This window comes from Molossus molossus, unplaced genomic scaffold (assembly GCF_014108415.1).
Source record: "Molossus molossus isolate mMolMol1 unplaced genomic scaffold, mMolMol1.p scaffold_m16_p_15, whole genome shotgun sequence".
NCBI classification, from domain to species: Eukaryota; Metazoa; Chordata; class Mammalia; order Chiroptera; family Molossidae; genus Molossus; species Molossus molossus.
In genome coordinates this window covers 41171944-41186852 of record NW_023425350.1, presented here as the reverse complement: position 1 = coordinate 41186852, position 14909 = coordinate 41171944, and the positions used below count along the sequence as shown (strand labels likewise).

General features: G+C 33.6%; 1 protein-coding gene across 1 annotated transcript in view; it reads left to right on the top strand.

Annotated features, from left to right (window-relative positions):
* The first annotated feature begins 211 nt into the window (after positions 1-211).
* Positions 212-14909, top strand: part of FANCL (FA complementation group L) — a 51199-nt gene continuing 36501 nt past the window's right edge. The window contains exons 1-4 of the mRNA XM_036262630.1: positions 212-313; positions 1263-1323; positions 4280-4336; positions 6872-6972. Coding sequence (XP_036118523.1) covers positions 4283-4336; positions 6872-6972 — 155 coding nt within the window. The 5' untranslated portion in view covers positions 212-313; positions 1263-1323; positions 4280-4282. The remainder of the gene's footprint in view (positions 314-1262; positions 1324-4279; positions 4337-6871; positions 6973-14909) is intronic.

Sequence of the window (14909 nt, the reverse complement as noted above, 5' to 3'; positions counted from 1 at the left end):
TGTGAGTGACTGCCTCTTTGAAAAAAAATCTTAGTATTTTGATTTCCCAATAAGTACAAAGTTTCTGACAGTAATTTTCCCTCAAATGCAATATTCTGTTGCTTATATTTTAATAGGTATAAACATTCGGATGAAGTTGATACCTTTTAGAAAATAAAGGCAGCATTGCCTTTTCTATGTGATTCTAGAATTAAGTGAAACTCATAGCATTAAGTGAAAGATGAAAATTTGAACCTTTTCAATATTTTCCACAGGGAAGAGATTTCCATCTTAAAATATTGTTGCCCAAAGATTTGCAACTGAAGAATGCAAGGTGATGTGTTTTGTTCTATACATGACATCTTTGTGGGATGGGCAGTCAGTTAATCTGGTATAAACTGATTCTAGTCATTACAATTTTGCCTAAAATGCTTATTAGTCATTTCTGATTTTACCATGTCAGTGTTCATTTGTAAATGTTTTTCCCTGGTGCTGAAAGTGCTTTCCAAAGGTGACACATTAGTAATCTAATTTTTAAAATTTATTTAAAGTAGTAAAGAGCAATTGTGTAAATTTCACTAACAAGTATTGAACTTAAGTATATAAAGGGAGAATACAAAAGAATTAGAATTAGAAAACTGTGTTGTGGCCAGACCCATATTATCAGTCCTGGTATAACTGAGGTGTCACCGTGGGCTATTGGTAGAGACAGTCTGTCAAGGAATGTGAAGAGACGAGACTGGAAATTTATGTAGCACCCAAACATCTCATTTCTGCTCCTAAATATCTCTAGGGGTAGGGAGAGAGGAAGACTCCAGAGAACACAGCTGAGGTGACCCAGTAGATAAGTGAACATTAACTTATCTCTAACACAATTAAAAGTCTATATTCTTTTAGTTACATTACTTTGGAATTTGAAGATTATATTGCTGCATATACTTTCTCAAATACAAGTTCTTTATATTATAATTTAAACTGTTGGTTTTATTTAACCTACCTTGGAACAGAATCTAGTTCAATAGAAAACTTTGCTATGTTAAAATTTGAAAAAAAGATGTTCTGTTAGCATGTCATTTATTGATTGCAGTTATTTGTATTTTGAAATAAAATTAGTACTGTCAGTTTGAAGACTTTCAACTCTATAAGTGGTAAAAATTTTATTAACTTGTCAGAACTATGTTTGTCATTCTTTTCTATGCTCGTGCCTATTTTTGTTAGCATACATGTAAGTTTTTTCCTATTCTGAACAATAAACACATTATTTTATTACGTTATAATTTTAGATTACTATGTAGTTGGCAGTTGAGGACAATACTCAGTGGATACCATCAAATAATACAACAGGTAAGTCATTTAAAAGGTTTATGTTTTAAGCAAGGATAAGATTCTACTAAGTTTACTATTTTGTAAAGACTTACTTTGCAGAATGTTGTAACAAACCATATCCTAAATTTTGTAGTTTTCATCTCTGAAATATTTTAAGGATCTACACATTATGTAAAATGTTTTTTGTCTCAGAATCCTTAGCACATTTTCATACACCATTGGTGTTGAAACTGATTTCCATCCTTGAGACTTTAGGGTCTTCAAATGCATTCACGCTTCTTCATATCCATCACTTTTTGAGTGATTTTTCTGCTAAGACTGAATAGTGGAGGTGTGAAAAATGCCAGGACCCATTTAGGAGTTGTAGGATATCTGTGACAAAAATGGGATTATAGTTCTAGATTAGTAACAGAAAAGGTGTGGGAATCACTTAGGATCATGTAGGTGGACATAATAGGAGTAGTTGTAAAAGCTGCATCAGTAAGATATAGGCAGGATTAATTTATTCTTTTAAAAACTATTTTATAACTAAAAATTTGTACCTTTCTATCACCTTCACCCATTTTGCACACCCCTTGCATCCCAGTTTGGTTATTCTTTTTTTTTTTTAATCCTCACTTGAGGATATATTTTTCTATTTATTTTCTTTTTTTTTTTTTATCCTCACCCGAGGATATTTTTCCATTTTTTGTTCAGATAGAGCAGGGGGGAGAGAGAGGAAGGGAGAGAGAGAGAAACATCGATGTGAAGGGACACATCGAGTGGCTGCCACCCGCACGACCAACCAGGGCCGGGGACAAACTGCAACCGAAGTACGTGCCCTTAGCGGGAACCGAACCTGGGTCTCTCCGGACCACAGGCCGACGCTCTAACCGCTGAGCCAAACTGGCCAGGGCATCTGTTTATTTTCAGACAGAGTAGGAGAGAGAGAGAGGGAGGGAGGGAGGAGAAAAATATCAATGTGAGAGAGACACATTGATTGGTTGCCTCCTGCATGACCCGACCAGGGACGGGGACTGAACTGCAACTGAGGTACGAGCCCTTGACTGGAATCGAACCCGTGACTCTTTGGTCCAAGGGCTGATGCTCAAACTGCTGAGCCAAACCAGCCAGGGCTCATTTTAGTTATTCTTAATGTTTAGGTTCCTCTACCTGAAAATTCCTTTAAAGATTAGAGAAACTAAAAAACAAAAATCACTGTTACTGAAGCAACAGGAAATAATGAAATGCCTCTTGTAGAAAAATAAATTAAGTAGAACTGCATCCATTTGTATGTTTTTCCCCTCCTATATTTTCTCTATCTAAAAGGCAGGTTATTATCTATGATAACTGACAATGAAAGAAACTCTCACATAAAGCATTACTGAACCAAAAAGAAATAATAGGAGATAAACTATTTGATTTATAGAATGTAGGCTGTCATTGCTGGCAGTATAATTACAGCAGTTTTTTAAGAGGATGTTTAAATTATTTCTTTCTGTTTTTCTCCATTGCTCCCTCCCCATTCCCTGTGACTATATTGTATATTCAAGTTTAAGAAATGAATCTATTGAAATATTTAAATAGCCTGAAAAAATTTGTTAACAAAGACTAAGTATAATAATAAGATCTCTAACTGTTTTTCTTTACCAATTCACCAAGAGGGTTCCTAGAAAAAGTCCCAATTACTTAATCTCCTCTCTGCCCTCCAATGGTCATGTAGAACCCAGTGTTAGTTGAATCTTTGTTTTATTCCACAGTCCATGTGAATATTACTACCCTTTCCTTGTATCATTTTAAACTAATAAATATGGGTTGGGGTGTCAGCAGTATTTTTCAGTGACAACCAGATAATAAACTTTTCAGGTTTTGTGGACTGTAAGGTAACTGTTGCAGCCACTCAACTCTGCCCTGTATGGCAACAGCAGCCATGACAAGAAGTCAAGAAATGGCTTAGCTGCATTTAAGCACGAAAGCATGCATTGGCTGGATTTAGCCTCTGGACAGTAGTTTGCAGACCCTGGATATAATTTATTACTCATTTCTAATAAACCAAGGGAGGAAGATATTGTATAGAATTGTTCTACAAACATGTACCCACTCAGAGCTGTGTTATGATGTGAATCATATGTCTCTTAAGTTGCTGACATACCTTAGATTATTATTTTTGTATCTAAAGAGAAGGAACAAATTTACATATTGTCTTTGTCCAGAACTGTGTGGCTGAAGTGCGGTGCATCACAAAAAGTAACAAAAATACAATATTTTTATTTCAAGCAGAGAAATGATACAGAGTTTTAGCTGAGAACACGATTTTAAATGAGAATATTTTTTGCTTTCTTTTTTTGTGCAGTTATTTTAAGAATGATTTCTGAGAAGTGGAACTGTGATTCTTAAATACTCATTTTCTACTTTAGAAGTATTTTTTGTTTCTGTTTTTTGCCATTTTGTTATATTGGTTTTACCTTATTGAAAGATGGACTCCTTTTGAATTGATATGGATTAATTGTGAAAGGACAAAAGTAATAATTATAGGTGGTCTTTAAGGTCAATAAAAGATAAAAATGGACAGTATTATTAGTAATTATTAATTCATTGTTCTACTTTTTTTTAGTTGTATAGATTTGCCTGTATAAGATTTTATATCTTATGGCCCTATTTCCACTTTCTTCACTCCCATATCACTTAAAAAAATAATCATGTATTTTGTTAGATTTGCTAAACTTAACAGTAATCAGTGCTAAAGGAAGAGAGAAGTGTGTGAAGTTTTAAGTGACATTTTTATTCAGTTCGGTATCTTGCCAGAGTAGATTTTAAGCCTGAATTATTCTTTCAAAATGAAATTGGTAGGAATAATAAGGATGATGACCAATATTCCAATTCTTATACTTTATATTTTTTTCACATTCACAAGGATCTGCATTGTATTTCAGTTTTAGTGAAGGGAATATTCATTGTATAAGTGAAATTAATTGGAAGTGTTATTTTGATTTAGAGAATGAAGCACTCTCCTGATCTGATGAGCTTTATGATGGAGTTAAAGATGGTTTTAGTAAGTATTTGTTTTCTAACACTATTACCATATTGCATAAGCTTTGATTGTTTTTGTAATTCCTGTATCTTTTTTATCTTGCTGTGAAAATCTTGGTTTCTAGTATTAACATAATTGTTGGGTTTTTTTGGTCTATTGGTCATTTAATTTTGAAGAAACAATAATTAATTCAAAACTAAAAATATTGACTTCTTGTTGTGGTTCAGCTGGCTAGAGGGTCATCCTGTGTACTGAAGGGTTGTGGGTTCAATTCCCATTCATTGTACATATCCAGGTAGCGGGATCCATCCTCGTCAGTCTCCAGTTGGGGTGCATATAGGAGGCAGCCGTTGATGTTTCTCTCTCAAATTGATGTTTTTCTCTCTCTCCCTTTTCTTTCCTCTCTCTCTAAAATCAATAAAAATATATCCTCGGATGAGGATTTAAAAACAAAACAAAACTGCAGTCTACCATGTTCCCTCTTTAAAAAAAAAATTAATTAATTTCAGAGTCATGATACCCTTTTTAGTACATTTGTTACTGCAACTTTGAATAAAATGAGATCCTGTTTTTTTAGCTTTCTAAAGAAATTATGTATAGTGTTGGTGATATTATTACACATTTATGACAACATACCTGAAAATGGAAGGATTACTAGTTTATTTGTTGAGGTGTGTTGTCAGTAATAGGGTTCCCATAATATAAGCACTGATAAAAGTATTGATACCCAAATGAAATCAGTAGTTACTGAATTTACTCAGGAAATTTTATAAATCTCCCACGGAGTTTCCTAGTAATAGCTGGGCATATAGTAGGTGTTCTGTATATATTTAATAAGTGAACAATAACCCATATTAAAAAAAATTGTATCAAGTATAGATTATTTTGTTCCTATTTTAGAGCTGAGTCATTAACTACCTAAAACCTCAAAACTAGGAAATATTCAAATTAGGATTTAAAGCCTCTGTGTGCAAAGCCTGTGTTCTTTCTACTACACACCTTTGAGTCCTTCTCCATGAAGAATGCTTTGCCTCTCTGCCTTTGCCTTTTTTGCTGTTATGGTTCTAGAATAGGAGTAACTTATCTGATCTACGATAAAAGGCAGAATTTACAAATGTCATAAATTTAGGATTAGAACACTTTTTATTATTATCCAAGTTTCTTTTTACTTTCCGCATTTGTGGGTAGCACTAATTAATCTTTCTGAATAAAAATAGAAATTTCAAAGGAAATACTGTATAGCTATTATATGTAAAAGTACAGGAACTGTACTGACTTATGTATTTTTTTAGAAACAGGTTAACTTAATAATACAGATTCATTTTTATGGACTATCGGGCTATTTACAGATAATAGATATTTAGTTTGTAAAAAGGGCAATATTCTCCTTGTCTTTTAGGAGTTTACCTTCTAATTAAATCCAAATTGATATTCTGGGCTTTACAAACCTGATTTCACAGGGTTTTCTAATTTTAATTTTATTTTTTTATCATAAAATAGATTTAGAACTTTATTAAAGTATTTTCAGTTAATAGTAGTTCTGACTTTGAAATACTGTTTTGTAAAATCTGTTTCTAGTGTTACCTTAATTTGATAGTATTTTATCCTTGTTAAAAAAAAACAAAACAGTATAAGGACTAACAAATTAAGCATACACTTAAAGGATTAAATTTTATACCTTTTATTAAGGTTACATTTACCAGAAACATTTATAACTTTTATGCTTGTTTCCGTATGGTTTTGTTATTTATGGTATCAAATATCTTTTTAAATTGCATTTCTTTAGTTTTTAGAATACCTTTTGATAATTTGGACCATATGAACATCTATGTAATTTGTAAATAAAATTTTTTTACTTCCAAATAAGACACTTGTCTAGGTTAGCACCTTTGAAGTAATTGGTAATTTTTGGCCTCAGCAATTCTAGTGATGTTCTATTGCTTCTAAAAACGTAAGTTTAGTTTTGTTTGGGAGAACATAAACTGTCTTAAAGATATCATATGTGAGCCTAGCAGAAAAAGGAACTGTGATCTAGCCAGATGGCAAAACATTTGGATTTACCCAGTCTGCAAGTTGTAAAGAATGAAAAAAGAAATTAGCAGGTAAGTATTTATTGTTATAATGAAGGGTTTTTGTTTATAAGGTGATTCATAATGGTATACAAATATATCAATCTAGGCAGTGTACTTAGAGTTTAGGCTTTTCTTTAAAGGTACCTGTTTCTTTCTATCAAACATTATGTCCACAGGAGTAGTAAGATAGTGGTGAACCCTTGGGGATGAATATTTTTTAAAACTTTTTTTCATCTTTGATAGGCATAATAGTCTAGAAGAATATTAATTTCTTCAGATTGAAGGTATAATAACTAACATTTTTATATGATTTTCAGTTTAGTCCTTTAACTTTTTCATGTCTCTTTTTTTAATGAGAAGTAGAAAGATTCAGCTGGACACTTTAGTTAGGAACAAAGATTATAAAATTGTGTTGTGTAATCAGGTACTAAGAATTCATTGTCCAGTATTCCACAGCTGATTCAAGTTTTTTTCTTTTAAACAGGAAGTTGCTTTAAAGAATAAACAAGAGATACATGCACTACCTCCTCCTCCCCAGTACTACTCAAGCCTTATTGAAGAGATAGGAATTCTTGGTTGGGATAAGTAGGTCTATTTTAAAATACGTTTTAGAAATGCCTTTTTTTTACACATTTCAATTTAATATTTTTGTAGTTGTAGCAATTTATTTTACACCTGTTTTTAGTCAAAGTGTTTCATTGTAATTTGAGTATCTGATCCTTATTGTGGTTATGAATTAAAGGGATATTATCATAAAACATTGATCTACAAGGTAAAGTACTAAATTTGGAAAAAATAATATTTAATGTACACAGTAAAATATTACCGTATTTTCACTGAACATAACATAGTTTTAATTTTTTTAAACTTTTTTTTGGAGGTATAATTGACAAATAAAATTATAATATATTTAAAGTGTACATTGTGATGATTTGATGTATACATATGCATTGTGAAAAGATTCCCACAATTGTGTTAATTAACATATCCATTACCTCACATATTTGTCTCTTTTATTTTTATTTTTGACATGTTTGTGGTCAGTTTTCTTGTTGCTATTATAGAGGGGAAATTTTTTGGAACTTCTGAATGCCATTTTCGCTGATGCCACCAAATCTATTTAGTTTTATATCTGCTATCTTGCTGTATGTTTTCTATTGTCTCACCTTACCCAGATCCTTATTCTCATGCTCTGTGTCCAGAATTGGTAAATAGGAAAAGGGAAAAATGGCTGCAAAGTTTTGATCTCTCTCTCCTCTCTTCCCTCTTCTTCAGGACCTTGGTTCTTCAAGTCCTGTTTGCCTTAGCAGTTCATTGATGCCTTCATCCATTTTTATTCTTTTCCCTTTCATCAGGTTACTTTAGTTCTCAGTGGAAGTGTGGGTCTGTAGTAAGCTACAGCCAGACACTGATGTTACCTATCATTTTAAATGTCCTATTATGGTGATATTGAGGACTGGTTAATGTTGATGAGATTAGGCTTTATTTGACAAGGTGCCATTCCTGAATAGGATTTGGAATGTGTGGAACCATTATACTAAAATGTAGCATACCAGTGGAGGGAAGAAGATGGAGAATACAAGTAATGAATTAAGGTATGCTAATCACGATTTCGCTGAAGTTAGGAAGGTTTGTCTCAAGGCATTGATGGCATAGACCCTGTCATTTTTTGGATGTAAGGTGATAGAATAGAGAAAAATCATTTTGACTTGTTTTCAGGTGCTTAAATATTAAGATCTTCATTTTTTTAAGTAGTTAAGGATTTAGAAAAGGACTAGAAAGGGAAAAGGGAGTGTTCGAGTTTTATTTATTATATTAATAGAGTTTGAGGCATTTTTTAAGTGGATGTAACATATTTCAGAGAACTCCAGTGAAAATTAGTTGAAGCATCGAGAATTTAAATATGAGATTTTTGAATCATTCATTTCTTTCCACCTTATTATTATTTGTTGGATGCCTGTAATGCAGGGCAGTGAGGATGTATAGGCAAGACTTAAGATTGCTCATAGAACTTACATCAATTAGAAGAGTCAGAATTAAAGAAGATGTTCACAGTGGTACTTAATTCTAACTGATAAGTACTATAAAATATAATTATAGAATTTCTTGAGAGCCGTTAGTAACAAAGTTGTAAAGAGAAGTAGTGCAAGTACGTAAAATACTTTATGGAATAAATGGTTTTAGAGATGAATGAAAGTATTGACTTTTGCTTTGCATTATACATATTGTGACAGAAAAAGGAACACATCTCTAACTTGGATAATAGATGAAAGCCAAAAGTAAGGGTACGAGTGCCTCTGCGATTACCTTCATCATAATATAAATGTTCGTCTCCCCCTTGGATTAAGGTCATGACACACGTGACTTCCACTTATGAAATTTCCATTATATGCCCCTGATTGTGCTAGCCACTTTATATAATTCTTATTTAATTCTCAGAATAAATTTTAAGATATATACTTTTATTCCCAACTTTGTATATAAATTGAGTGCATATAGCCAAGGCTGGCTGCATATCAGTGTTCAGGCTTTGTGTATGTGAGTGATGCTCTCTGGAGTTGTGCTATGGGGCAGTTCTGATACAGAGCCTTTAATAAAGTTCCCTCAGGTGCATGGAGAGTTTGTATTAGTCTCACTCTCAGTGTGTGACTGTGGATAAAATTGGCCTTATGCAAAATGAATGCATCCTTAGAGATAGTTTTGTAGACTGTTGCTTAGATTTGAGAAAGGTGATAGTTTAATTATAGTGACTAGGATGCATGACTGAATTAGGTCTATAGCTACTGTTACCTAATCATTTATTTCATAGCTTTACAAATAAAGACTATTAACAGAAAACTTTTCAGCATGGATTGTGAGAGGCCAAAGAAGATTTGTTCATGTTTATCCAACATTGGTCAAGTAAGAAAATCTCCCATCAATTTTATTTTTGTGTCTTCATTCTGAAATCTGGTCTGATATAGTTGGCACACTGATAATATTGGGTTTTAAGATACGAGTGATACCTCGGTTCTCGAACATAATTCGTTCCAGGAGGACGGTCGAGAACCGAATTGTTCGAGAACCGAAGCAATGAAACCAATAGGAAAGCGTGACTCCACAAAGCGTGACTCTCTCTCTGCACTCACACTGATGACGCAAGCAAGGCGCGCTGGGCCGAATGAACGCCATTCGGCTCAACTCGGCTCATCTCGGAAGTTCGAGTTCCAAATATTTGTTCGGATTCTGAGACAAAAGTTTCTCGAATCTCCATTTGGTCGAAAACCGAGGCGTTCGAGAACCGAGGTATCACTGTACTCAGAGCCCAAACTGAGACCTGAATTGTGCTGTTCCCAAACTAGAATTGCTACATCTTTAGGCCCTGCCTCAGCAGCAGCTAGCATTTTAAATTAAAATGTCTTTAAAAATGATACAATGATTTCTATGAGAAACTGATTTAAATGGATTATCAGAATGTTAATGATGCCTAGACCATGTCAATATATCCATATTTTCCTTGCACTTTAAGCAATAATCTTGTAGATTTGTTTGTGTAATAATAAAATCTGATAATAAAAGAAAAATATTTTTAAGGTAATGAAAACCTTGCTGTGTTTTTAAATTACGTACTTGATGTTTCTAATCAACTCTATGGGATCAGGCATTATAAAAAATTAAGTTAGAAATGATACAGAATTAGTAGCCGCCTTAAATTTGATTGCTGTTTTAATTTCTGTAAACTTTTTTTTTAAATCCTCACCCAAAGACATCTTTTAATTTCTTGTTCAGACAGAGTGGGAGGGAGAAAGAGGACGAGAGAGAGAGAGAAACATCGACATGAAAGGGACACATCGAGTGGCTGCCACCCGCACGACCCAACCAGGACCAGGGACAAACTGCAACCAAGGTACGTGCCCTTAGCGGGAACCGAACCTGGGTCTCTCTGGACTGTAGGCCGATGCTCTAACCACTGAGCCAAACCGGCCAGGGCTTCTGTTTTTTTTTTTTTTATAAATATGTTTTTATTGATTTTTTTAAAATAGAGAGAAATGTCCATGTGAGAGAGAAACATTGATCAGCTGCCTCCTGCACGCCCCCTACTAGAGATAGGGCCTGCAACCTGAGCATGTGCCCTGACTGGGAATCGGACTGGGACCTCTCAGTCCATGGGACTACACTCAGTCCACTGAGCCACACTGGCTGGGTGTACACTTTTTGAAAAGACACTAAAAGCAGCAGGTTGTTAAGAGGGTAAATATGAAGATGATAGGACAGTTGTGGTGACTTTGGCTGTTACACTGACTCACAAAGGTGAGTGGAGCACAAAGGTGTCCTGCTGGACTTCACAGCCCTTGAGGGTTAGCAGGGTTTTCTGTTTGGTACTATGAATGTTCAGGGATTAAAAGTACTAAATACTTCTGCTTTATAGGTGGGCTGATCTACATCCCACTTTACCTGGGATAGCCCCAATTAATGCCTTTTGTCCTGGCCCCTTTTAGTCTCAAAAGTGGCCCAGTTTGGAAGAAATTTATAGATAGTCTTATTTGTAGACTATCTTATGTTTGTTTTAATAATCACATGGCCCTACATAATTCAGAGATTAAATGGTCTAATGGGGAGGTAATGTGATGGTCTTATCCTTTTTACAGCTTATTATTTATCAGAGTGAGGAGAAATCAGCTATTTGACCTTTCAAATTTGTCTTGGGAAAGAGCTGAGGTTTACATAATTTGTTGAGTTGCTGAAGGATTGTTAACATATATTAAGTTAGATTTTTAATTAAGCACATTATTTTAGTAATGGATTTATTTTCTGTAATTCTCAGTGCATTTCAAAGAATTATATAACATATTGAAATAAATGGAGATACTTGTTTATACTAAATTAATTTTAGTAACTAGAAAGGACTTTAATTCTGGTTTATCAGCTGTATGACCTAGGTCAATTAACGTAACCACCCTTAGCCACATTTTCATTTATCAATTGAAACTAATAATACTTAATAATAACTATTGAAACAGATGTGTTATGTGACTCAAATAATCCCTGTGTAAAGTAAGAATAAAGTTGTTGAGATACTGGTTCAACCCAAAATGTCAGACTATATATGAGTTTTACAGAGTTTTAGTTAGTGTTATGATTTAATTATAACCAGTAATATCTTTTGTTATTTAATGCAAAAGAACATAGATGTTAAAAGTATGATTTTCATTCTAAATTACCTTTATAAATAGTCTTTTTCCCTTACTCATATCCAGATCACTGAATAACTGCAAGTTACCTAATAGTGAAAAAAAATTGTGTTTTTCTAAATTGGTAATGTGTTGATAGTATCTGATTTAAACAGAATTTGCATTTAGTTGTTTAAAACATACATCTGAAGCAATAAATGTAAACCAGTCTGACAGTAGCTTCTCCACGTTCATTTAATATGTAGAGCATTGGCATATACACAGAAGTATAAAACTTTTATATTACTTATAAAAAAGCATAAATTTACATGCAAAAAGTAGTATGAGAGTTTCAAGAAAGGTGAGGTCATTTTGGGCTGATGATAATTTGAGGTTTTTAGAGCCCAACTGATGTGGCTCAGTGGATTGAGTGTCGTCCCATGTGTGGACTGAGTGATCCCGTTTTGATTCTAGGTCAGGGCACATGCCCCGCTTGTGGGCTTGATCCCCAGTGTGGGGTGTGCAGGAGGAAGCCGATGAATATTTCTCTTTCACATCAATGTTTCTATCTCTCTCTTCCTTTCTCTTTCTCTAAAAAATCAATAATAAAAATACATTTTTTTTTTCTTTAAAAAAAGGTTCTTAAAGGAGGTGGGTTTAGAGATGAGCTTGGAAGGAAATAAAAAGCCCTAAAAGAGAGGGATTGGTGGAGGTAAGGTTGTAATGATGGAAATGGACAATCTGTTTTTGGACTTTGGAGTAAGTTGCTCACATAAGAGGATTAGTATTAGGGCCAGCTGAAGGATCTTGACTGCTAGACTAAGGATTCTTTATATGCAGGTGATGGGGACTCAATGAGTATTTTTGAACAAGGAGTTGATATGATTAAAAAGATACTTAGGAAGATTAATCTAGTCATGGAAGGCAGTATAGGTTGGTCTACAGAAGAGACAGAAAGTAAAGACACCAATTAGTGAGGTTGTTTTTGAAATGTAGGTTTGATGTATTGATGCTTAAACTTGAGAGTAGTGGTAAAAATGGAAACTGCTATTTGATTAAACCATGAAGGACTTCAGTCTGCTTTTTAATGTTATTACTATATAAATATATCTAGATATTTAAAGGAAGAAAAACTATATAACTTAGTCTGTTGGTCAAAATAGGTACAGTATTTAAGAGATAAAGAACATTTCCTTATGATGCTCTGTATTGATAACATTCATCTACTAACAAGAACAACAAAAACCTCCCTGAAGCTAAAGTATTAATATCCTTTTTAAGTGTTTGTAAACTTAACTATCACGTTTAGTGCCATTTTACTTATTGTAAGCAGACTTTCAAAGAAATGCAGCAAATGATAAATACAAAGTAAATTGCCAAAGGTATATTTTATTTCTTTAGATTTTATATTTGTGTTTTTATATTTTTAGTCAATTTTAAATATGCCTAGCTAAGTAATAATACTCAAACTCCTTCTAGATATAAAATTTAAATGTGATTTCATAACTTTAAAAAAGAATTGAGCTTTCCAGTGATGAAACTTTTCTAAATTTATTAAGTGGATTATTTATCTTATTCAAATGAGTAAAAATAATTTATTCCATATTGTTTAAATCAATATATCCACCATAACAATAAAGCAGAACATTTGAAATAGACTTTTTAAGACTGATTTTTAAATTACTTGTAAGAACTTATCACCGTTTTTCCCCTTTAATATCTTTTTTATAGACCAAGCACTAAGATATTCTTTTCTATTGTGAATGGATAGAAGTATGTCCTTTTAGTTAGGTTGCAAGTTAACTGCGGTTAACAAAGAGAACCCCAAATCCTCAAGGCTTCAAACAAGATAGAATTTTATTCACTTCTCAATAATAGTTCAGAGGTGGACAGATGGTCAAGAGTGAGTACAGGTGGCTCTGTTGCACAAGGTCATCCAAGAACCCCAGTTTCTTTCATTTATTTCTCAACCATCTACTCTGGCTGCATTGTTCAGTGTAGTTGCTACTAGCCACATATGGCTATTGGCATTTAACTAAATTAAAATTTCAGTATATATTTCAATATATGCTAGCTATAATTTAAGTCCCCCATAGCCACATGTCACCAGTGGTTGCTCTTTTGGACAGTGCAGGGTTGAATACCTCCATTATTGCAGGAAGTGCCAGTGGTCAGAGCTGCACTAAGAGAGTTCTTATCTGCATGGTCGTTGCTGGCTCATATTGGCCTATCTCATATCTAATCTAAAGGAAGGGAGAATGAGAGGGGCACTGGAGAGGAGAGGGCACAGTTTTGTTAATAAAAATGACCCAAAAGATGAACATATCAATCACCTTTGTTTGCAGTTCACTGGCCAAAATTTAGTGATAATATTGATATCCGAAAGGGCAGCCAGGAAGGGTTGCTAGCTGAATGAAGTGTACCCTGCTAAAACTTGGTGTAGATGGGGGTGCTATGGAAGCAGGGATTCTATTACCAAAAGGAAGAAGGTGAGAAGAAATACTAGAGGACTTGTGGGAGTCTACGTCATGTGTACTCAAGGTGCTAATAATCATCATAAGATTTCTCCTTGTCCCAGAAACATAGTACACAGAAATCAACATGGGTAAAATGTTTACTTTTAAATGACTAGGCTGAGATGAACGTAAAATTATAAATGTTTTTACTGTTTTATTTGACTTCTAAAGTTTAATAAAATTAATCTTAACTGTTTTGAATGAAAGGCCATGTTTTCAGTGTGACATTTTTCTCTAATGCATTCTCTCCATGTCTTAAACTTTGGAGAAAGACGATAATCTTTTGTTGGTGTGATTGGAAACAAAAGACAGAATGTTTATTTCTTTCTAATTTTATAGATGTTCAATAATGATTTTGAACATCTAGGTAAGGAGCAGAAATGCGAAGTACGAAAAATAGTTGGTGATTTAGTTGTTGTTTTTTTTCTCTCCCCACCCTTCTTGCTCTCTTTGTTTATATTCCTCATGGTTATAAACTATTTAAGGCTTAGAAAGAAAAGCAGCAGCCTTTTCCCACACCGTTTCTCATCTCCAGTCCTGTTCTTTGAGACACTCTGAAATATTCATACTTATAACTTGCATATTTTTAAATAACATGCCTGTATTCAATATTGCTTGATTTATTAGTTTTAGGAATTACGTATTAATTACTATAATTAGAAAGGATTTAGCTTCTGTACTATCATCTCTCATCCTTATTATTATTTTATTCTTTTCTTAGGGTTAATATTTCTTAAACTTCTTTTATGGACATTCAATGAATGATGTGTGTCTTTTACTCTCAAATTAGCAATTACAAATTTTAGTGTTCCTAATCTTCCTTCCTCATCTCTTTCCCCTTTCTACCTCTCAATTT